At 41.9% G+C, this 24,467-nt stretch overlaps 2 protein-coding genes and 1 non-coding gene across 3 annotated transcripts; all 3 read right to left on the bottom strand.

The window, feature by feature from the left end:
* Nucleotides 1–1,681: 1,681 nt before the first annotated feature.
* On the bottom strand, nt 1,682–10,880 carry OR4D9 (olfactory receptor family 4 subfamily D member 9). The gene is made up of 3 exons (XM_054661744.2): nt 10,673–10,880; nt 7,621–7,714; nt 1,682–7,504 (listed from the first exon to the last, which is right to left on the bottom strand). The coding sequence occupies exon 3, from the start codon at nt 7,472–7,474 to the stop codon at nt 6,530–6,532; it is 945 nt and encodes a 314-aa protein (XP_054517719.1). The 5' UTR covers nt 7,475–7,504; nt 7,621–7,714; nt 10,673–10,880; the 3' UTR covers nt 1,682–6,529.
* A 5,236-nt stretch (nt 10,881–16,116) lies between these two features.
* Nucleotides 16,117–17,064, bottom strand: OR4D11 (olfactory receptor family 4 subfamily D member 11). The gene has a single exon (XM_522014.2). It carries the CDS (start codon nt 17,062–17,064, stop codon nt 16,117–16,119), a length of 948 nt encoding a protein of 315 aa, XP_522014.2.
* A 4,527-nt stretch (nt 17,065–21,591) lies between these two features.
* Nucleotides 21,592–21,702, bottom strand: LOC112204858 (U6 spliceosomal RNA). The gene has a single exon (XR_002938608.2). It is a non-coding gene; the product is annotated as a U6 spliceosomal RNA (small nuclear RNA).
* Nucleotides 21,703–24,467: the final 2,765 nt, after the last annotated feature.

Raw genomic sequence — 24,467 nt, 5'->3', positions numbered from 1 at the left:
CCATAGATTCCTAATATAACACTGAATGAATAATCTGTTTTATTGAGCAGGAACCATGTTGAAAACATTTTCTTTCAGACTTGAAAAACAAGCAATGCAACAACAACAACAAAACTGTGTAGACTTCTCCAGAGTAGCACTTTGTGATGGAATTTTGTGGATGCTTACACGTGGGTTCTGTGGTTCTGACTATACTAGCATCTTAGAAACTAAGCCAAAGCAATCTGAATCTTCTTTGAATTTCTTAAAGAAGACCCAAATGTCAGCATCATTCCTAAACCAGGATAACTCCTATGTCAGTTTGAATATATAGATGGATTTATTTGCTTATGAAAAAATACTGCAGAAATTTAAAAGAAGGCTTCCTTGTATAGAAAAAACAAAAGATGCTAGGACCGTTTACATGATCTATGTAGGTTAAGCTAGAATCAGTTTAATATTTAATAGTTTCCTAAGACAAGTCTTCATCTGAAGCAAAATATAGATTAATCCAAGTAATTATTTGATGTTATATTAAAAGAGAAGTATATTTATCAGAAGTATATAACATCAAATAACCACTTGGATTAATCTGTATTTTGTTTCAGGTAGAGGCATCTTGATGATGCTGAGATCACCAGAATAACTTGGTGTTCTTTTGCTTTCCTTTCCTTTCCCTTCCCTTCCCTTCTCCTTCCCCTTCCCCTTCCCTTTCCCTTTCTCTTCCTTTCCCTTTTTTTGGAGTCTCACTCTGTGGCCCAGGAATGCAGTGGCATGATCTCAGCTCACTGCAACCTCCACCTCCTGGGTTCAAGTGATTATCCTGCCTCAGCCTCCCAGGTAGCCGGGACTACAGGCACCTGTCACAACACCGAGCTAATTTTTGTATTTTTAGTAGAGGCGGGGTTTCACCATGTTGGCCAGGCTGGTCTTGAACTCCTGACCTCATGTGATCCATCCACCTTGGCCTCTCAAAGTGCTGGGATTATAGGCGTGAGCCATTGCGCCTGGCCCAATTGCTTTTCTTCACTCTATCAGATTGTTTTGCATGTATTTTTGATACCTTGTCTCTCACCATAGATTTATTTCACTTGCGTATGTTGCACACCTCTAATTTCAAATGTCTAAAACTGATCTGATCATTATTATCCAGAGCTGAACCCTTCCTTTCCTGTAGCTGGCTCTGTCACTCTCCTTGTCCAAAGGATTCAGTATCTCTGAATTACTCTGATACTCTCTCCACTTCTCCAATTAGTCCAAAGCAGCTGCACGGGCAGCTTTTGCTGGGTTGCTATCATTTGTGGGATCCTACACTCAGGAACATAAACTAAGGTTGTGCGGAGTTTTGGTCACTTAAAATTCTTCCCAGTCACAATGTTCTTGTTTTTGGTAAAACCAACAGGAAAGTAGGAAAAAAGGTATCATTGCAAAAAGTACTAGACGATGAGGGGAACAATTATACTGGAACAAGGATGGAGCCAGGCAGGAAGTGGTGATTCGATAGCTGCAGCTGGATCCAGCTGAAAACTAATTTGTGTCTATATTAGCATTTTCATACTTGGGGAAAGATATCCAATATTGGAAAATAATTCAGAACTTTTTTTTTTTAGTTTTAACCATACTTTTTTTTAATTTCCAGATTCTATTACAACTCCACTTCAATGTGGTCTCTATTTTTCCAATATAAAATTGCCTTGTCCAAAGCACACTGTAACAATCATTGCAAGGAAAAGAAAAAATAAAACCCTATTATCTCCTCAATTGACTTCATTTATCTTTTCTTTTTTTTGTTATTATTATACTTTAAGTTTTAGGGTACATGTGCACAATGTGCAGGTTAGTTACATATGTATACATGTGCCATGCTGGTGTGCTGCACCCATTAACTCGTCATTTAGCATTAGGTATATCTCCTAATGCTATCCCTCCCCCCTCCCCCCACCCCACAACAGTCCCCAGAGTGTGATGTTCCCCTTCCTGTGTCCATGTGTTCTCATTGTTCAATTCCCATCTATGAGTGAGAAATTCAGAACATTTTTGAGTGGTAGAAATAGAACACAGGAAATGTCAATCAGCAAAGAAGATAACATTGATTTCATTTTTGTTTAACTTTTATTTTAGGTTCAGCGGGTGCATGTGTAGGCTTGTTACATGAGTAAATTGTGTGTTGCTGGGGTTTGGTGTACAAATGATTTTGTCACCCAGGTAGTGACTAGAAGGGCAGGGTTCCATGAGACAGAACATTAGGGTAGAGTGCCCAAAGAAGATTGGCCAAGAAGACAATCGTGGTAGTGAGCATAGTACCTAATACGTAGTTTTTTGACCTCACACTCTTCCCACCCTCCTCCCCTCAAGTAGGCCTCAGTGTCTATTGTTCCCATCTTTGTGTCCATGTGTAAATCAATGGTTAGCTCTCACCTATAAGTGAGAACATGTGGTATTTGATTTTTTGTTCCTGCATTAATTTGCTTAGGATCATGGCCTCCAGCTGCATCCATGTTGCTGTAAAGCACATGAATTCATTTTTTAAAATGTCTGCATAGTACCCCATGGTGTATAATGTATCACATTTTCTTCATCTAGTCTACCATTGATGGGCACCTAGGCTGATTCCTCGTCTTTGCTACTGTGAACATACAGGTGCATGTGTCTTTTTGGTAGAATAATTTATTTTCTTTTGGGTATATACCCAGCAATGGGATTGCTACGTCAAATGGTAGTTTTGGAGAACATTCATTGCTAAAGGAGCTTCTGCATTAATCGAACTTGTTTACAACAAGCCCATGAAAAGTTTGGGAATAAGTGAGAGTTGCTTTCTATGAGGATTGTCTTCTTGGCCAACCTTCTTGGGGCACTCTACCCTAATGTTCTATCTCATGGAACCCTGCCCTTCTAGTCTACTGTCATCCTAATCCCAGGGTTTACCTTGATCATTTCCCTCTTCCTTTAAGTTAAGAAAAATTTTCCCCCATCTCCTTCATTTCGGTTTGGCTCTCTGTGTGTTCTAAGGGTCTAGTTGCCGTTCCAGCAAACTTTTTCTTTTTTTTTTTTTTTGAGACAGGGTCTCACTCTTTTGCCCAGGTGGGAGTGCGGTGGGGCATTCATGGTTCGCTGCACCCTTGACTTCCCCAGGCTCAAGTGATCCTCCCAGCTCAGTCTCCTGAGTAGCTAGGACTACAGGCGTGTGCCACCATGCTCTGCTAATTTTTATATGTTTTGTAGAGATGGGGTTTTGCCATGTTGCCCAGGCTGTTCTGAAACTCCTGAGCTCAAGCAATCCACCCTCCCTGGCCTCCCAAGGTGCTGAGATTACAGGCATGAGCCACCGCGGCCAGCCCTGTAGCAAACATTTTTATGTATTAAGAGAATCCTTTCATAGACAAAGTCTTAATCTTTGTAATGTAACCCAATTGTGATTTCTTAGCAGTGAATCTTACATGTGGAAGAGATCACTAGAGTTCGTTCTTCATATTTTCTTCTTTCTGGGAGCAGAGTTTGATTTCATTCTCCAGGCTCCCTTGCAGTCAGGTGAGGCTATGTGACCAAGGACTGGCCAATGAAAGTGGTCATAAGTAGTTCACACCACTTCCAGGACTGTCCCATAAAGACACACCCCTCCCTTCCCCATAATTCTTAATTTCTCTCCCTTTCTCTATCTGCTGGAGGCATGAACAGGATTATGAGGAGCTAGAGACGGTGGAGCATAAGACAGCATGAGCATGTTCAGGTGAGGTGTCTCATGCCTGTAATTCTAGCATTTTGGGAGGCTGAAGTGGAGGGATCATTTGAGTCCAAGAATTTGAACCAGCCTGGGCAACTTAGTGAGACCTCATCTCTATGAAAAAAAAATATACAAAATTAGCCAGATATAGTGGTGCATGTCTGTAGTCCCAGCTACTCAAGAGGCTGAGGCAGGAGAATCACTTATTCTTAATTCTCTCTCCCTTTCTCCATCTGCTGGATCATGGACAGGATTCTGAGGATCTAGAGAATGTGGAGCCCAAGACAGAAGAAGCCTGCATTTCTGAATGACAGTGTGGCACTGTGCCCTCTTTCTGCAGACCAGCATTGGCCTGTGACATGAGCAAGAAGTAAACTTTTGTGGTGGCTAACTACTTAGACCGTGGACATTTTTGTTGCAATGGTTGGCCTACTCTGATTGATAAATATGTGCCAGCTGCTATGGCTTGAGCTTTATGATAGTGGGGAACACAGTATGGTGAAGTCAATAGATCTTAGCAGAATATCAGCTGGATTGTCAGATAAATCTTCTCCTAGCACTATCCTTGTCTCTTTCACAACAGAGACTGGCAAATTCTCAGGTTCACTAATTAAACTATCATGCTTTTTATACCCTTTCTTTAGCTTCTAATAGATGGAGTGGCACAGGTAAAGGAGTGGTGAGATCACTGTGTATAGAAACAATGGGAAATTTGGATCTGGCTAATCCTGCTACATAAGGGGGAGTCAGTTGCTTCCCATTCGAGAGCTTGGCATCTGCCTTTGCTCATTTTTTTCTCAAAATCAAAGGAGCTGTCCACAGCCTCAACAGTGATTCTTCTCCTTTTTTTTTTTTTTTTTTTTTTTTTGAGTTGGAGTCTCGCTCTGTCGCCCAGGCTGGAGTGCAGTGGCGCAATCTTGGCTCACTGCAACCTCCGCCTCCCAGGTTCAAGCAATTCTCCTGCCTCAGCCTCCCGAGTAGCTGGGATTAGAGGCGCTTACCACCACACCCGGCTAATTTTTGTATTTTTAGTAGAAATGGGGTTTCACCATGTTGGTCAAGCTGGCCTCGATCTCCTAACCTCATGATCCACCCGCCTCAGCCTCCCAAAGTGCTGGGATTACAGGCGTGAGCCACCGTGCCCGGCAACAGTGATTCTTCTTTATGAACACTCTCACTAACAGCATTATTTCCTTCTCCTAGGAGGAAATTGTGTCCTTGAAGTGAATTGGGGATCCTCTCCTCAACAGAAATCATGGGCTTGCATTGTTCAGGTGGTCATAAATGGAGTTATTCTTCCCAACTTTTCTTTTAAAGGTCCAGTACCAGTATTCACCCCAAGAGTGTATTACACCATGGCTGCACTGAGTTCACTGTTACACAAATGTGACACAATCTCACCTCATTTTCTTTCTTTGCGCATTCTGGTTTCTTTTTGTCTTTTCTTTTGTTTTTTTTTTGACAAGTGTCTTGATCTGTCACTCAGGCTGGAGTGCAGTGAAGTGAACATGGCTCACTGCAGCCTCAACCTCTCCTGCCTCAGTCTCTCGAGTAGCTGGGACTACAGGCGTGCATCATCATGTCTGGTTAATTTTTATTTATTAATTATTATTATTATTTTTGGACAGAGTCTTGCTCTGTTGCCCAGGCTGGAGTACAGTGGTGTGATCTCGGCTCACTGCAAGCTCTGCTTCCCGGGTTCATGCCATTCTCCCGCCTCAGCCTCCCCAGTAGCTGGGACTACAGGCACCCACCACCAAGCCTGGCTAATTTTGTTTTTGTATTTTTAGTAGAGCTGGGCTTTCACCATGTTAGCCGGGATGGTCTCGATCTCCTGACCTTGTGATCCACCCGCCTTGGCCTCCCAAAGTGCTGGGATTACAGGCATGAGCCACCGCGCCCAGCCTATTATCATGATTTTTTTGTAGAGATGAGGTTTCACTAAGTTGCCCAGGCTGGTCTTGAATTCTTGGGCTTAAGTGATCCCTCCACCTCAGCCTCCCAGAGTGCTAGGATTACAGGCATAAGACACCTCATGTGGACATGTACATGTTGTTTTCTTTGCTTGGATTGTTCTTTTCTAATCTTTTTCCCCTTGAAAATGTCTACTGGCTGTTAAATGTCTTTGGAAACTCTCAAGTAATATTGTGGCTACAATTCCCCTAGCACTTTGTTTATTTATTTTTTATTTTTTTTATTTTTTTGAGATGGAGTTTCGCTCTTGTTGCCCAGGCTGGAGTGCGATGGCGTGATCTCAGTTTACTGCAACCTCTGCCTCCCGGGTTCAAGTGATTCTCCTGCCTCAGCCTTCCGAGTAGCTGGGATTACAGGCATGCGCCACCATGCATGGCCTATTTTTGTATTTTTAGTAGAGACTGAGTTTCTCCATGTTGGTCAGGCTGGTCTTGAACTCCTGACCTCAGGTCATCTGCCTGCCTCGGCCTCCCAAAGTGCTGGGATTACAGGTGTGAGCCACCACGCCTGGCCTGTTTATATTTTTTAAAAAGTATTTTGGGTTATGCCTCCAGGAAGGTGACTACATTTAATCTTTTTGCAGCAATCTGAATCCCAGTACTTTCAGGCATATAGTGTATGCTCTATAAAAATTTGTGGAATGAATAATTGAAAGTGAGTAGGGAAAGACTTGAGTGGATTTTGTCTTAGAGCAGTATCATCCACGTGGTCCCCAGCATATACGATGGAATAACTTCTTTTAGGACTCGATGGTGGCCATAGGTATCTCTTTGTTTTGGGCATGAACAAGCTCTTTTCCCATTTTGAGAAAGTGAAATTTAATGTCTATCTTTAAATATGGGTACTATCTTACCCTTATTGAATTAAAACCCTTTCTGATTGTCCCAGCCGTTTCTTCAGTTTCCTCATGGCCAGCTTCATTTCCTGATTCCTCAGCGTGTAGATTATAGGATTGAGCAAAGGGGAGATGACAGTGAAGGTGACAGAGATGGCAGTGTCTGTGGGGAGGGCAGTGAAGGGCCGGGCATAGACATAGATGCAGGGCACGAAATGCAGGGTCACCACGGTGATGTGGGAGGTGCAGGTGGAGATGGCTTTCCTCCTGCCTTCCCCAGTGTGAGACCTCAGCATCATCAAGATGACCGTGTAAGATATGAGGAGAAAGAAGAATACAAACCAACTGACTAACCCATTATTTGAAATCATCAGGAGCTCCAGAGTGAAGGTGTCAGTGCAGGCAAGTTTGAGGACCTGGGGGACATCGCAGTAGAAAGTGTCAAGAACATTGGGTCCACAGAAAGGGAGTGGGAGCAATAGAGAAATCTGCGCTATGGAGTGGACAAAGCCCCCCACCCAGGAAGCCACGATGAGGCCTGTGCATCGCCCCCTACTCATGATGGTCATATAGTGCAGGGGCTTGGAGATGGCTATATAGCGGTCAAACGCCATCACAGAGAGAGAAAAAACGTCTGCTCCCCCCAGAAGGTGGAAGAAGAACATCTGAGTGACACAGCCACTGAAGGAGATGGTTTTTGTCTCTGATAGAAGATCGATCAGGACCTTAGGAGCTGTGATGGAGGAAAAGCAGATGTCAAGAATAGACAGGTTGCGGAGCAGGAAGTACATGGGCGTATGAAGGTGAGATTCACAGGTAACTGTAACCATGATGAGGAGGTTTCCCATTAGAGTTGTCATGTACACCAAAAACAGGAAGGTAAATAAGACCCGGCTCAGTTCTCGGGACTGAGTAATTCCCAGAAAGATAAATCCTTTCACTCTGGTGTAATTTCTCTGATCCATTGAATCACAGATCCTTTATCAGTTTCATCTCTGGAAGAAATAATAGTGCAGTTAAATAATATTGATAGGTCCTAAAATCTAGTGTTGTCTTTTCACTTAAGTTGTGGCTCAGAATTAGGAGGAAGCTCTTTTCCCTATGCACTCACTGTGTCTGCAAGTCAGTATGCCACCACTGGATGAAAGATTACCCAGGTTTTTGATTCAGTCATCCAAGGAGACAAAGTTCTCTCACTGCTGCTGCTGAAACAGAGGTTGCAAGACCGTGAATCTATTCAATTGTACTTTCACTATAAAATCTGACACTTAAAATAATAAATAATAAGAAGAAATCTGAATATATTAAGGATTTCTGTTCATAAAAGCATCATTATGAGAATTCAAAGATAACCTGCAAATGGAGCAAGATATTTACAATACATTTATCTGAGAAATGACTCATGTTCAGAATATATAAAGAGCCTCTACAAATCAGTAAAAAAGCTGGATGACCCAACCTCAAAATGGCAAAAGATTGAAACCAATACTTCACAAAAGGGATATCCAAATGCCAATTCAACTTCATTAGTTATAGCAATAAGCCGCAATATACATGCCAGATTGGCTAAATTGAAAAAGATAAATACTGAAAAGATGAAAAAGTGGTGGTGAAGATGTGGAACAGTTGGAACTCTAATACACTGCTAGTGGGTGTGTAAAATTGGTATAACCACTTTGCTATTTGATTATCTCTGCTAAGACTCTATATAAATATAGTTTTATACATAGGAAGATATGTATATATCTACATGTATGATGATATATCTCTTTTAAAGGATCTATCTGTATATCATTACCTATATATCTCTTAAGGACATATTTCTACTTCTAGGAAATATGTACATATGTTCATCAAAAGACATGTCCTAGAATATTCATAGCAGCACTGTTATTTTTTATTTTTTTTGAGACAGGGTCTCACTCTGTCACCCAGGCTGGAGTGCAGTGGTGAGCTTATAGCTCACTGTAGCCTCAAACTCCTGAGCTCAAGCGATCCTCCCACTTCAGCCTCCCTAGTTGTTGGGACTTACAGGTGCCTGTCACCACACCTGAATAATTTTTTTCTTTTTATTTATTTTTTTATGCTGGAATAATTTTTAATTTTTTTATAGAGTTGGGGTCTCCCTATGTTACCCAGGCTGGTCTCAAACTCCTGGCCTCAGGTGATCTTCCTACTTTGGCCTCTTAAGTTTGATTACAAGCATGAGCCACCACACCTGACCAGTAGCACTGATTATAATTTCTTCAAACTGGAAAATGACTCAGAAATCCATCAACAGTAGAAAAGATAAATAAACTGTGTTACGTTCACACAATACTATACAGCAATGAGAATGATTTACACTATACGTAATAATATGAGAATCCCACAAACATAATGTGGTGCTAAATAATCCAGGGACCAAAGAGTACGCACTCTTCCATTTTATTCATATGTACAAAACTGAAGGGAGCCTAAGGGAGGCTTCTGGGTGCTGGTAATATTCCGTTTCTTGATCTGGGTGCTGGTTTACACCAGTAGGCATATTCTGCTGGTGTAAAGACATTCATTGAGTTGGCCGGGCATGGTGACTCCCGCCTGTAATCCCAGTACTTTGGGAGGCTGAGGTGAGTGGAGGCCTGGCCAACATGTTAAAACCCCGTCTCTACTAAAAATACAAAAATTAGCTGGGCGTGGTGGCACACGCCTGTAGTCCCAGCTACTTGGGAGGCTGAGGCAGGAGAATCACTTGAACACAGGAGACGGAGGTTGTCATGAGCTGAGATCACGCCACTGCACTTCAGCCTGGTGACAGAGCGAGACTCCGTCTCAAAAAAAAAAAAAAATACATTGAGCTGTACATGTATGTGCGTTTTTCTGTATGTTAGCATATCATACTTCAGTATAAAGTTTAACTAACAAACATAACATTTATCATTTATAACACTTTAATCTCATGTTTAAAGAATGAATTACATTTAAAGCAAAATTTAATGGACCACTCACTTTTATAAGTTACTTTTATAGTTACGTGGTTATAGTCTTCACCAGCTATCATCTGAGAGTAAACATTTTGTTGTGTTGTTGTTTTTTTGAGACAGGATCTCACTCCCATTGCCTAGGTTGGAGTGCAGTGGTGCAGTCGTGGCTCACTGCAACCTCCGCTTCCTGGGCTCAATTGATCCTCCCACCTCAGCCTCCCCAGTAGCTGGGACTACAGATTGTACCACCATGCCTGGCTGTTTTTTTTTTTTTTTGTATTTTTACAAAAAGACCGAGTTTCACCATGTTGCTCAGGCTGGTCTCAAACTCCTGGGCTCAAGTGAACCACCTGCCTGGACCTCCCAAAGTGCTGAGATTACAGGCATGGGCCACTGTGACCAACCCAAGAGTTACCGTTTTAATTTTTACTCACGTATGGATTTGAGGTGTTCTTTTTTTTTTTTTTGAGATGGAGTCTCGCTCTGTCGCCCAGGCTGGAGTGCAGTGGCGCAATCTCGGCTCACTGCAAGCTCCGCCTCCCAAGTTCACGCCATTCTCCTGCCTCAGCCTCTCGAGTAGCTGGGACTACAGGCTCCAGCCTGGGTGACAAAGTGAGACTCTGTCTCAAAAAAAAAAAAAAAAAAAAAAAAAAAGAAAAAAAATCATCCCAAAGGAGACCCTTCTTTGGAAACAAGCTTATCAAGTATCTTGGACAGAGCCTGCAAACTGAGGATTCCCCCCATACCCCAGCATCCCATTGAGCAAATTCTTCCTTATTCTCTGCATTAAGTTGACTTTCTAGGATGCCACACATATCATGGTTTTCTATTTTCCAATTTTGAAAATCCCTTATTCTTGATTGAATCCCTAAAACTTTTACTAGAAGCATTATTCTTATTCAGTGGTACATGAAGGCACAGATAATCTTGTCATTAAAACATCTTACTCAAATCTTCCAAAATTTCATTCCCAGCCAAGAGGCAAAACTGCATCTACTAAACTCAGGAATTACTGCCTTTAAAAGCTGTTTTTCCAAGGCAGTCATCCTCCTGAGAGCTGGCGATGTCAGCACCTTCTCAACTACCTTTAATAAATTTTGAACCTCAATATCCCAACAAGTAAAACACACCCAAGCCAACTCACCATCTTCCTATATTTTGCAAGCCACACTTTCCATCTTTCTAATAGTGAAAAACTACCTCTTTTCTTTGCTTCGTAAGAGTCTTGACTTCTATAGGAACATTCTACACATTTGCAGCATTTCTCAAAATTCAGCACGAACAGCTTTTCAGTTTCAGAAGTTCATAGGCACTAATACTAACTGCTGGTTTAATCTTTAAGTGGGAAATTGATCCTCTTATGATGCCTCAGCTGCATTTTAGAAGAAGTAGGTACTGGGGAAATTCTCTGTTTAATGTAAAGCCTACCTCAAAGTGAGTGATTTTATTATCTTCTTTCCTCAGATGGGAAAAAGCAACCTCAGGTAATTACAGTATTCTGACTCTTTTCTGCCTTACTACGTTTTGGCCACCTGTATTAGTCTCCAGCCACAGCCCAATATAGGAATTAGCAAAGGGAATATTGTTAGGTATGAATGTGGAAGCTGAGTGGCCAATATAATATGCTACAATACAACTCAGGAGTTCCTTTGGGAGTCATTAAAATGTCACCAAGTGCTCTCTGTCTTGTACTCTCTCTTTTGTTCTCTCTCCCTCTTTCTCATTTTTTCTCTGTTCTCTCTCATACATACATGCAGAGGCACCCGTGCACTCAGGACATACCCTTTCCTCTAGAGGAAACACATGAGACAGTGCATTTTCCTCTGGCTCAGGAAGAGAGTGTTTTGTTAAACCACACCAATGACTGTGCAGTCTTCCTCTTGACCAAAGTCACGTTGCCTGCAATCAGCTAGGAAATGAAAGTTAAATAAATAAAAGAGTAACAGTGAAAAATTCAAAGCTCTGTGGCTACTGTCAGAGCAGCTCTCAGAGACTGTATGGATTTATACGTGCATTTTCTATTTTATTCATTTATTTATTTTTTGAGATGGAGTTTTGCTCTTGTTGCCCAGGCTGGAGTTCAATGGTGCGATCTTGGCTCACTGCAACCGCTGCCTCCCGGGTTCAAGCCATTCTCCTGCCTCAGCCTCCCAAGTGGCTGGGATTACAGGTGCCTGCCACCAAGCCTGGCCAATTTTGTATTTTTAATAGAAGTGGGGCTTCACTATGTTGGTCAGGCTGTTCTCAAACTCCTGACCTCAGGTGATGCAACTGCCTTTGCCTCCCAAAGTGCTGGGATTACAAGCATGAGCCACGGCGCCTGGCCACATTTTCTGTTTAAAGCAACATGTACATTGTCCCAGGACATTTTTTTTTCTTTAAACAGTGTCTTGCTCTGTTGTCCGGGCTGGAGTGGTAGTGTGGCATGATCCCAACTCACTGCAACCTCTGCCTCCCGGCTTCAAGTGATCCTCCTGTCTCACCCTCCCAAGTAGCTGGGATTACAGGCACGAGCCACTATGCCTGGTTAATTTTTGTATTTTTAGTAGAGATGGGATTTCACCATGTTGGCCAGGCTGGTCTTGAACTCCTGGCCTCAAGTGATCCGCCTGCTTCGGCTTGCCAAAGTGCTGAGATTACAGGCATGAGCCACTGCGTCCCATCAGCCCCCACCGTTATTTTAACCTACATCTCTGAAATGTATAGCTCACTTTACGTCTAGGTACAGCTCTTGATATTCATTGACTCAGTTACTTCATAATTATTTTATGTTATTTTTTCATGCATACCCAGAGATATTCACTATGAAAACATTTGATTTGGGGAGCACATATATAAAAGAGCAGTTTGAAAGCCACGTGTGTGCCCAGAGTCAGTTGACTTTTCTACAGTTCTTAGCAGCAGAGCTTAAAAAATAGTGAAAGCATACAACAATCATTTCACAATGTATATGTATAATAAAACATCACATTGTACTGTGCGCTGTAAATATATACAATTTTTATTTATTGATGACAGCTGCTTGGGAGGCTGAGGCAGGAGAATTGCTGAAACCCGGGAGGCAGAGGTTGCAGTGAGCCAAGATCGTGCCACTGCACTCCAGCCTGGGTGACAGAACAAGACTCCATCTCAAAAAAAAAAAAAAAAGTAAAAAGTAGGCTGGGCGCGGTGGCTCACGCCTGTAATCCTAACACTTTGGGAGGCTGAGGTGGGCAGATCACCTGAGGTCAGGAGTTTGAGGCCAGCCTGGCCAACATGGTGAAACCCCGTCTACACTAAAAATACAAAAATTAGCCGGTATGGTGGTGTGTGCCTGTAATCCCAGCTACCTAGGAGGCTGAGACAGGAGAATCGTTGGAAACCAGGAGGCGAAGCCTGCAGTGAGCTGAGATCATGCCACTGCACTCCAGCCTAGGTGACAAAGCGAGACTCCATCTCAAAAAACAAACAACAAAACAAAACAAACAAAAACTAGTCAAAACTAATGTAAGTGGGAAAAATGCTGCTCAACTTGTGATTTTATGTCACTGCCGATAAGTGTTTGTGTGATCAGATGCAATTGCTTTTTCTGTCCTGAGTTATTGAATCAGGTTATGTTGCATGTTTAGACAGGGTCATGAGGAAGTCAACAGGGACAATGATATGCCAAGAGTTCTGGGTTCTTGATCTCTTGGGATTGTGTTTCTTAATCAGGCCCTATAGATCTGTGGAGTCATCTGATTCTGATATAGAGATAAAAACTTGATCTGAGTGAGTCACAAGAGTTAGGAAGGAAAGAAAAGGGCAAAGGACGGATTTGCGTGAAATGGGCTATTAAGTGGCTTGTAGTGTGTATTTTTCATAAGCAATTTCATAAAGAAAAGCCTAGGGACTCTTGAGACCAAAGCTACTTGGGCAAAGGTAGCAGGACCCTATGAATAGTGATCTGGCAAGTGTGACTTTTTATTAGAATCTGTTTGCTTGCAGAAATAAGTTAATATTGTAAGAAGTTAGATTTTGTTGATCAGGTGACAGGAAGTGGCAAACATTTGAGCCAGTTAGTTCATGAATACTTATAGGGCCAGGCCAGATCCAATGAGGGACTTAAGTAAAGTTTGTCTTCAACATTCACTATCCTTCAACATTCATTATCCTTTGGCTAATTTACTCTCCTTGGGCTCTCTGTTCCATCCCATGGGGCCTGTCCTCTTGGCTGCTCTATAAGCCAGGGTTTATTTTTGACCCATTATCTTCTTTTGATATTAAATTCTCCGGTGCTGTTTCTCTCATCAGCCTCAGGGTGACTTTTTTTTTTCGTGAGACAGAGTCTCGTTCTGTCGCTTAGGCTGGAGTGCAGTGGCACAATCTTGCCTCACTGCAACCTCTGCCTCCCAGGTTCAAATGATTCTCCTGCCTCAGCCTCCTGAGTAGCTGGGATTACAGGTGCCCACCACCATGCCCGGCTACTTTTTGTGTCTGTGTTTTTAGTAGAGATGGGGTTTCACTATGTTGGGCAGGCTGGTCTTGAACTCCTGACCTCAGGTGATCTGCCCTCCTCGGCCTCCCAAAGTGCTGGGATTATTGGCACGAGCCACTGCGCCCGCCCAGGGCGACTCTTTAAGCCTTATGAATAACAAGCAAACCTATTGTCACGTTTTGATAATAGAAAGCTAGACATTTTAACATGATGGATGTTTTGAACTCAATATACATTTTCATGTTTTCTACTCAACCAGTTTTTATCTAAAAATGAGGAGTATGGGTCATATAGGAAAAGGGTGTTACAGGCCAATGGGAAACAGAAGGTGTGTTAGGCAAAGCAATAAAAGTGATATTAATAATGACATTTATCTTTGGTTGCACATTTATTCTCTGCCAGGTATCATATATTTCATGTATACCATCTCATTTTGTCCTTTACAACAACCTCATGAGATGGATATTATAACGAGAATCTTTGCGTAGGTGAACTATGACCTTTGGAGAGAGAGGTGAAATAACTTGCTCAAGATCGCACAGCTGGTGGATGGCAGAGATAGGGTTCATACCTGGGTCTATATGACTCTGAAATTAGAGCTTTCATCCACCATGTTTTACTGCTCTCCCAGATAATAACACTAGCCTATACTGCCTCTTCACAAACACTACAAGTTTGAAAAAATAGACTGGGTAGAGTTTTTTCTTCTTTAACTCTCCCATTCTCTCTTTCCAGTGAAAAGAAATGTGAATTCTCAATAGTGAGGCCAAGGCAAAACTGACCCTTGTAAGGCTGCAACTGGAAAATCGGTCCTTTGATGGTAGAGATAAATTGCTTCATGTGTGTGGTTTCTGAAGTTTTGCCTTTATCCAAACTCATCATGAGAATGTGTGGCATGTCTAGTTCTGCATTAAGATACATACCTTTAGGCCATGATGAGAAATCTTCCCAAGCCTCATCAATCTTCATAGGAATCCAGGAGGATAACCATTATGTTCCTATGAAGTTCTCAGTAGCTCATGAGCCCACTTTAGTTTAATTCAGCAGAGGCCAATTTCTCAATCTGCAATAGGCTATGCATACCCACATATATGTACTCCAGAGGCATTGATCATGAGATCCTTCCGGAACAGGATTATAGTTTGGTATAGACAGGTCCAACAATGTAATAAATTACATTCATGTGGTGGAAGAACAATGGGTTGGGCATCTGAAGATGTCTCTGTAATTAACTTAATATAAGACCTTGAACACATCACTTTATCTCTCTGGGCTTTTATTTCCTTATCTTCTGAAAAAAATGTTGGACTTAATAATCTTATCTGCCTGCCATATAGCTGTCTTGATTGACATAAGGTTACTTGGTCTTTGGAAAAGTAACAGTCAGTTCACTCCTATAACACTAGTTACTTCATGCTGCACAGAAGCTTAGGTTATCAGTTATCTACTAACTGAAATAGGAAGACAAATTGTTCGTAGTCAGTATAGTCGGTTTACTGACAATGTATCTGAGTATGTAAATGTGAATTCATGGGAAAAATAATATAAGGTGTCCTTGGTGATGAAGAGCTGAATTTGTTCTGTTTTCTTTTTTTTTTTTTGAGACAGAGTCTCACTGTGTTACCAGGTTGGAATGCAGTGGCATGATCTCGGCTCACTGCAACCTCTGCCTCTTGGGTTCAAGTAATTCTCCTGCCTCAGCCTCCCGAGTAGCTGGGACCACAGGCGCCCACCACCACACCGGGCTAATTTTTTGTATTTTTAGTAGAGACGGGGTTTCACCGTGTTAACCAGGATGGTCTCGATCTCCTGACCTTGTGATCTGCCCGCCTCGGCCTCCCAAAAAAATTACAGGCGTGAGCCACCGCACTCGGCCTCTTTTTTTTTTTTTTTTTTTGAGACGGAGTCTTGCTGTGTTGCCAGGCTGGAATGCAGTGGCGCGATCTTGGCTCACTGCAACCTCTGCCTCCCGGGTTCAAGTAATTCTCCTGCCTCAGCCTCCTAAGTAGCTGGGACTACAGGTGCGCACCATCATGCCCAGCTAATTTTTGTATTTTTAGTAGAGACAGGGTTTCACCATGTTGGCCAGGATGGTCTCGATCTCTTGACTTCATGATCCACCTTCCTTGGCCTCCCAAAGTGCTGGGGTTACAGCTGTGAGCCACCGCGCCTGGCCTGGATTTGTTTTCTATTCCCTTTCAGAAGGCACGAGGCTTCTCTTCAGTCTTCTCATGGCTGACTTCATTTCCTGGTTCCTCAGAGTGTAGATCAAAGGGTTCAGCAGAGGGGAGATGACAGTGAAGGTGACAGAGATGGCCTTATCTGTGGGGAGGGCAGTGAAGGGCCGGGCATAGACATAGATGCAGGGCACGAAATGCAGGGTCACCACAGTGATGTGGGAGGTGCAAGTGGAGATGGCTTTCCTCCTGCCCCCTCCTGCCTGAGACCTCAGCGTCATTAGGATGACTGTGTAGGACACGAGCAGGAAGATAAACCACAGGGTAGTGACCAGGCCATTGTTGGAAATCATCAAGAGCTCAAGAGCAAAAGCGTCAGTGCAAGCGAGTTTGAGGACCTGGGGGACATCACAGTAGAAAGTGTCAAGAACATTGGGTCCACAGAAAGGGAGAGGCAGCAACAGGGAGATCTGCACGATGGAGTGGACAAAGCCCCCCATCCAGGAGGCAGAGATGAGGGCAGTGCATCTACTCATGATGTGCCCTCTACTCATGATGGTCACATAGTGCAGGGGCTTGGAGGTGGCCATGTAGTGGTCAAACGCCATCACAGAGAGAGAAAAAGTGTCTGCCCCACCAAGGAGGTGGAAGAGAAATATCTGTGTCATGCAGCTTGTATAGGATATGGTCTTTTTCTTTGACAGAAGGTCCAGCAAGACTTTAGGAGCAGTTGTGGAGGAGAAGCAGATGTCAAGGATGGCTAGATTGCGGAGCAGGAAGTACATGGGGGTGTGAAGGCGAGACTCACAGGTCACGGTGACCATGATGAGGAGGTTTCCCAGCAGAGTCGTCATGTACACAAGACATAAAAAAAGAAACAAGACCAAACTCTGGTCTTGGGATTGAGTAAGTCCCAGAAATATAAATTCTTTTACTCTGGTGACATTTCCCAACTCCATTGAATCATGTTTTCTCTTTCCTGAATATCTTGGAAAAAATAATGTTATTTCAGAAAGTGTTTACTCTCTCTTAATAGATTCAAGTATTAGGTCTGAAAACTTGTGAGATATTATCACCACGTGAATTACAATTTCAAGTTTATTGCCAATGCTTGTAAAATGACATCTTATTACACAATCATGCATACACTTATATAAATTACAATTTTAAAAAATGTATAAAAATGCATAAAAATAATGTTCCAGTTATTCAAGATACTTAGGACATTATTCAAGATAAACAGAGGGGGATATTAACTATTTAGAAAGAGACTATTGTGGCATGGGAAATATAAAAATGGGATTAGTTTGTTGTGAGAATAAGGCAGTGCTTACTTTGTGTGACTAGAACACCTTGAGTTTCACAGGGCTGAGGATTTTGTTGTTTTTTCCCAGACTGGATGCTCCATTTAAATGGTTCTAAGAACCCCTGTCTGCAAAGAGGCCCCCCACTGGATTGAATTGTATGGAAGCAGCACCCCTCTCTTCTTAAATCACAAACTTATTTCCATGAAAAATTAGAAAATGTTTAAGCCATAAAATTCGTTTCTATTGCTCTATTCTTCTTTAAGGGGACTTCTTTGTTTCTTTCTTTACTTTAATCTACTTTAGGTACTGAAACCCCGGGGTGGTGAATAGCTCCTTAGCAATGGAAATAAAAATATTACTCAGAGCTTCTCTTCTGTTGTTTCAATTTCTTTCTTAAAAAATAATTTTTGTTGAGCTATCATTGACATACCACAGACTGCACATATTTGAATTCACACTTTGATAATTTTTTTTTTTTTTTTTGAGACAGAGTCTTACTCTGTCACCCAGGCTGGAGTACAGTGGCGTGATCTCGGCTCACTGCAACCTCTGCCTCCCAGGTTCAAGTGATTCTCCCACCTCAGCCTCCTGAGTGGCTGGGATTAAAGGCGTGTGCCACCACGCCTGGCTAATTTTTGTATTTTCAGTAAAGACAGGGTTTCACCATATTGGCCCAGCTGGTCTCGAAATCCTGACCTTGTGATCCACCCACCTCAGCCTCCCAAAGTGCTGGGATTACAGGCATGAGCCACTGCTCCCGGCTGATAAGTTTTGACATATATACCTGTGACACCATCTCCATAGTTAAGAGAGTGAATATATCTATCACCCAGAAAATGTCCTTGTGCCCCTTTGTAGCCTGTCCCCTTTACCCTTCCTTCTTCAGGCAACAACTGATCTGCTTTCTGTCATTATACATTTGTTTGTATTTTCTACAATATTCTATAAGTGAAATTCTACTATTTGTATTTTCTTCTTGTCTGCCTTCTTTCAACCATGAAATTCATCCATTGTTTTGTGTGTACTGCTATTTTGTTCCTTTCTATTGTATGAATATACCACAGTTTGCTTATCCACTCACTTGTAGGTGAACATTTGGGTTATTTGTGGCTTTTAAATATTACTCATAAAGCTGCTATGAACATTCACATTTGGGTCTTTGTGTGGACATATGTTTTCAGTTCTCTTGGGTAAGTAGCTAAGAGTGGAATGGCTGTAACTCTTAACATTCAATAGTATGAGAACAAACAACCAATTAAGCAACAAGGACAAATTATTTTAACACAATGAAGTCACTAAAAGAAGTTAAAAAAAAAGAAGAGAAAAAAGGACAAATTATTTGAACAGACACTTCAGCAAGAAGACACAGAGAGAGCAAATAAGCACATGAAAAGGCTCAACATCATTTATCACTGAGAAAATATAAATTGAAACCACAGTGTAATTTAAAAATAGTATACATTAGAGTCACTAGAATGAAAAAGATTGATATATCAATAGTGGACAAAGATGTAGACCAATGGAACTCCAGTGGGAATGTAAAATGGTACAATCACTTTTGAAAATATTTTGGCAGTTTTTTTTTTTTTTTAGATGAAGTCTTGCTCTGTCACCCAGGCTGGAGTGCAGTGGCACAATCTTGGCTCACAGCAACCTCTGCCTCCCAGGTTCAAGCGATTCTCCCACCTCAGCCTCCCGAGTAGCTGGGATTACAGGTTCCCACCACCATGCCCAGCTAATTTTTGTATTTTTAATAGAGGCAGGGTTTCACCATGTTGGCCAGGCTGGTCTTGAACTCCTGACCTCAGGTAATCCATCCGCCTTGACCTCCCAAAGCGCTGGGATTACAGGCATGAGCCACCACGCCTGGCTGGCAATTTTTAAAAAAACTGTTACACATACACTTACCTTATAACTGTGTTGCTTTCGAATTCCTTTCTTTCTTTCTTTTTTTTTTTTTTTTTTGGTAAATCTTTGAAATGGGCCTTATTTTCTTTCTTCCTAGTTTATCTCCTTTTTCTTTCCATAATTAGAAACAAATGAAGGGCAAAAGTCCCTTTCTTCCCATTCTTTGGGTGTGTTCTCCAATTTAAATGAAGATATTTCTTCTCACTTAGCTCTCTTTGTCTTCAAGTTTTCTTTCCTCTCTAGGCAATTTTGTCCAAAATCTACTTAATGGGTAAATCCGAAAACAAGCTGCCAAGAAGTATTCTACCTTCGAGGTAGATGCCTACTAGACTCTGGCACCACACAGCCTGTTCAGATCCCAGCTGAGTACTTACTGGTTGTGCTAACATGAGCAAATTGCTTCATCCCTTGACCTCATTCTCTATATCAGTAATTTGGAGACAATAGCATCTCCTTCATAAGACTTTTGTGAGGGTTAAATAAGTTAATCTATGTAGAGCATCAGTACTTAGAGCGTTGCCTAATCTGTAATAAGCGTAATTATATGTGTGCTACCTTAAAGACAACTCCAGGTTAATAATTCCCACACACAGCTTCTTCAATAAATATATTTCCAATATATTTATGGACATTCTTTTAGAGGAGCTGCATGTTTCCCACAGGTGTGTCCTCAACCACTTCATCATAACATTTGCTGTTTTGAAGGAATTAGGAGATATTTGCCTTCCAGTGACCCAGAGAGTCTTGACAGTGTATGACAGTAAAAAGAGCACTTGCTTGGTTTGGCTTCTTCTCTGACATCTTATTAGCAGACCAGAGAAATTGTTCAGTGCAAGGGCTCTGGGATCAAGACTCATCTGGGTTCAAGTCCTGGCTTTGCCACTGTGTGATTTGGGCAAGTGCATAACCTCATTGAGCCTCTATTTTTTCATCTGTAGGATGGGGATAATAATAATACTCACCTCACAGGGAAGTTATGAGGGTTGGAGAATTAACTTGTGTACTCTTCTCAGCATATGGGCTGGTTATCTGTCATGATTAGTGCTATGCTGGGTAACCCTAACAGTGAAGCCTCATCAGTAAATGGAGTGTATTGAACTAAATGGTAGCTATCAATCCTGATTAGCTTAAAGAGAGAGGAAATGGTCACTAGGAACACCAACTCAGTATGGTTACTAGAGATGTGAAGAAAACCAATTTAGTTATTAAGCTCTTCAAAGGGACCCCCATGTAAACAGCACATTGTTTACACACACATGGGTGGAAGGTAAACCATATCCCAGACCCCAGGCCAGGACTATTGGTCTGAAAGAAATAGGTCTCATGTTCACAAACTGCCTTTGGTAATTTAAAGACAACATCCCCTAGCTTCTGCTCCACCCTTCTGCTAGTTTTAATCTATCCAATTATTTAGCAAATATTGATGGACCATGGGAAGAGTTCTAGGTTATTTGAGAGAAAGGAATATAATCTAAATACAGTGGGAAAAGCATTGAAATCTAATAGTTACATGGGAGTGATGGGGACAATTTAAGGACAGATGAAGAGCTGAGTGTGAAAAGAGGATGATTTCCAAATAAGAGGCTCAGTGAAGCTGTATGGAGGAAGTGGTGTTTACATTTGGGACATATAGGAACGGGGAGAAAGTACATTCTGGCCTTACAGGACTATTTAAATATATGAAAGTTGCTAATGAGTGGGAAGTTTGACTGGAAAGAAAGGGTGCAAACATGACAGCATGGAAAGACAGAGAAAAGAAAATCATTGCTATCATAAGGTTTCAGAAAACAATACCCTATAATGAAGGCCTCAGAAGTAGCCTCAGAAGTAAAAGTTTTTCTCTGACCTCCTCCTGCTTTCCTGTGTCAGGTGACTGGTCCTTCATTCTTCCCCAAGGTTAGCTGTAGAAACTACAATATCTCTTCCCTAAGGCGGGTCATGGAAACCAGAACCCCTTTTCTCCAAAGCCAGCTATAAAACCTAAACATATTTTTCTAACTTCCCTGTGACTCCACCTTTCTGTGTAAGAGTGGGTCATAAATAAATTCTCAGGTCTACTTTGTTTGACTGTAGGTCATAAGAACCCCATTCCAGAGAGACAGAGAGAGAGAAAGAGAGAGAGAGAGAGAGAGAGCGAGCACTGCCTCATACCCAGGAGCAAGGAATTGCTGCACAGAGAGGCCAAATAGGATCTAAACAGACAGGACTTGCTAGGTTTCACTATTGTCCATTAGCATTAGATGATACTATTTTTTTAAATTTAAAATTTTTATTTTTATGGAGCGCTTCACTAAATTGCATGCCATCCTGGTAAAGGGGCCATGCTAATCTCCTCTACATTGTTGCATTGTTCCAATTTTAGTATGTGCTGCCAAAGCAAGCTATCATACCTTTTTTGTCCAATCCTATTTCTACATGGCTGTCCACACCTTGTTGAACCTAAGCATAAAAATGAACATTTTCCTTGTATCTTTGGGTCTTCATTCTGAGGGCTCCCATATCATGTAAAACTATGATCAAATAAATTTGTATTCCTTTTCTCCTAATTGTCTGCCTTTTGTCAGCTGATTTTCAGTGAACTTTCAGAGGATGAAGGGGAAGTTTTCCCCTGTCCCCTACACTATAAACTTCTTATTTTTGTGTTAGATCTAAAGAAGGGTAGACAGGTGTTTATTGTCTGAGTCTCTCAACTTTTGTGAGCGTTTGTTACTGCAGGTTTAAGTTCAGGGTAAGAATCACCTCCGTTGATTTCAGCCTGAGAAGATCCGTCTAGAGAAAAGAAGACTGAGAAAATTCTCTTCTCTGTACTATTCAAGAGGTCGCAGAAAGCAAAAGCTGCCTTTTCCCCAATTCCAAATTGACCTCAACTCTTTCTCTCATTCCACAACGTACTCTTTGTTACTATTTCTAGCTTATGCTGTCTGTTATTAAAGGAAGGTTCTCCCAGAATGCAGCATCTTGTATACATATTACATTATCTGTAGTCATAGTGTATTTGTGAATCTTAATGATTACATCTAGATTTCAATTTTTCTTTTTCTTATTTCTCACTCTATGCATAAACACCCAGACACCCCAGGCACACACACACATGCAGACTTTTATTTTTTTACCTAAAATCTGCAATCTTCTTCCAAGAATTCCAACATCTTAAATAATGTTCACATGAATCTCAGGAATCATCCAACTTCAGAAAATTCTGCTCAACACCCCTCTGAAGGCCGGTTATTTCAATGGCATCTCTTCTATCTTAATGTGGAAAGGACTTAGGGAATGATATTTTCTTGGCTCTTCCACACTGATTCACAGTGTCCCATCATATTTACCAGTTCCTTAATCCCAGAACTAGTGTGAGAATTATCAGAGGGATTACAGTTGGATGCAGTTGTGGAAAAATTCTGCTGACGGTGAGGTTGTTTCAGTGGGAGTAATTAAGAAGTCACTCAGACACATATGCTTAGGAACACACATTTTGTCTGGAGCCTAAAATTTTTCAGAGGCAACTGAAAGAATGAATCCCCTTATCTTCTGGCTTCAAAAGGAAGAAAGGTTGTGTGGAAACAAGTCAAGCTGTATTCCTGAGAAAGTCCAAAAAGTGCTGTTCTTGGTGATCAGAGGGCACCCTTCCACGAGTGCCCATGGTGCAGAGAAACTTGGAGCTGACAAGGGCACTGGATTCACTGCCCGGTCTTCCATCCTATTCTATTTCCAAGTCTAACAACTTACACAAAGAGAACCGGAAATGGAACCTTTAGTAACAAACAGTACAGGGGCATGCAAGCTTTGGGGAAGGCTCATCCCTTCTCCAGATCTCAACACTTACTTTACTGACTCGGAATCCCCAGTCTGGGAAGAGGTTGAAGCAGGCACAGGACAGAGTAGCGTGGTTGGCTGTCTATACTAAGAAAAATAAAGTCAAATGAAACGAGACACCAAGATGGCCACACCGTGAGAAATGTGATTCTACTCAATAGCTAGCTTCATTGTTTGACCATCTTTAAGATCTACAGCTTTAAGCTTCTAAAAATGGAATATTGGCCATAATTGCTTCCATTGTTTCCCTTGTTTTTGATGACCTTGACAGTATTGAAGAGTCATTGTCAAGTATTGTATAGAAGAGGGGTCCCTAACCACCAGGCCATGAACTGTTACCAGCTCTTGGCCTGTTAGAAACCAGGCCAAACAGCAGGAGGTGAGTGGGGGGTGAGCAAGTGACAGAAGCTTCATCTGTATTTAAAGCGGCTCCTCACTGCTGGCATTACTGCCTGAGCTCCACCTCCTGTCAGATCAGTGGGGACATTAGATTCTTATAGGAGTGGGAACAGTACTGTGAACTCTGCATGCAAGGGATCTAGGTTGGTTGCTCCTTATAAGACTCTAATGCCTGATGATCTGTCACTGTCTCCCATCATTCCCAGATGGGACCATCTTGTTGCAGGAAAACAAGCCCTGGGCTACCACTGATTCTACATTATGGTAAGTTGTATAATCATTTCATCGTATATTACATGTAATAATAATAAAGTGCAGGATATATGTAACGCACATGAATCATCCCAAAACCATCCCCACCACCTTCATTTGTGGAAAAATTATCCTCTGTGAAACCAGCCCATGATGCCAAAAAGGTTGGGGACAGCTGTTATATGATGTTCTTCAGTTTGGCTGGTCCTGATGATTTTCTCATGGTTAGACAGGGGTTGCAGATGTCTGGGAGAAAGAACACAGAGGCCAAATGCCACTCTCATCACACCATATCAAATGGTGTGTATTAGTGTGTTTTTGCACTGCTGATGAAGACATACCAGAGACCGGGTACTTATAAAGGAAGGAGGTTTAATTGACTCACAGTTCCACATGGCTGGGGAAACCTCACAGTCATGGCGGAAGGCAAGGAGGAGCAAGTCATGTCTTACATGGTGGCAGGGAAGAGAGAATGAGAACCAAGAAAAAGGAGAAACCCCTTATAAAACCATCAGATCTCGTGAGACTTATTCACTACCATGAGAACAGTATGGGGGAAACCACCCCCATGATTCAATTATCTCCCACCAAATCCCTCCCACAACACATGGGAATTATGGGAACTACAATTCAAGATGAGATTTGGGTGAGGACATAGTCAAACCATATTAGGGTACATGCCA

This window comes from Pan troglodytes, chromosome 9 (assembly GCF_028858775.2).
Source record: "Pan troglodytes isolate AG18354 chromosome 9, NHGRI_mPanTro3-v2.0_pri, whole genome shotgun sequence".
NCBI lineage: Eukaryota > Metazoa > Chordata > Mammalia > Primates > Hominidae > Pan > Pan troglodytes.
Note: the sequence above shows the minus strand (reverse complement) of the source record. Positions and strands in the feature narration are given on the sequence as shown.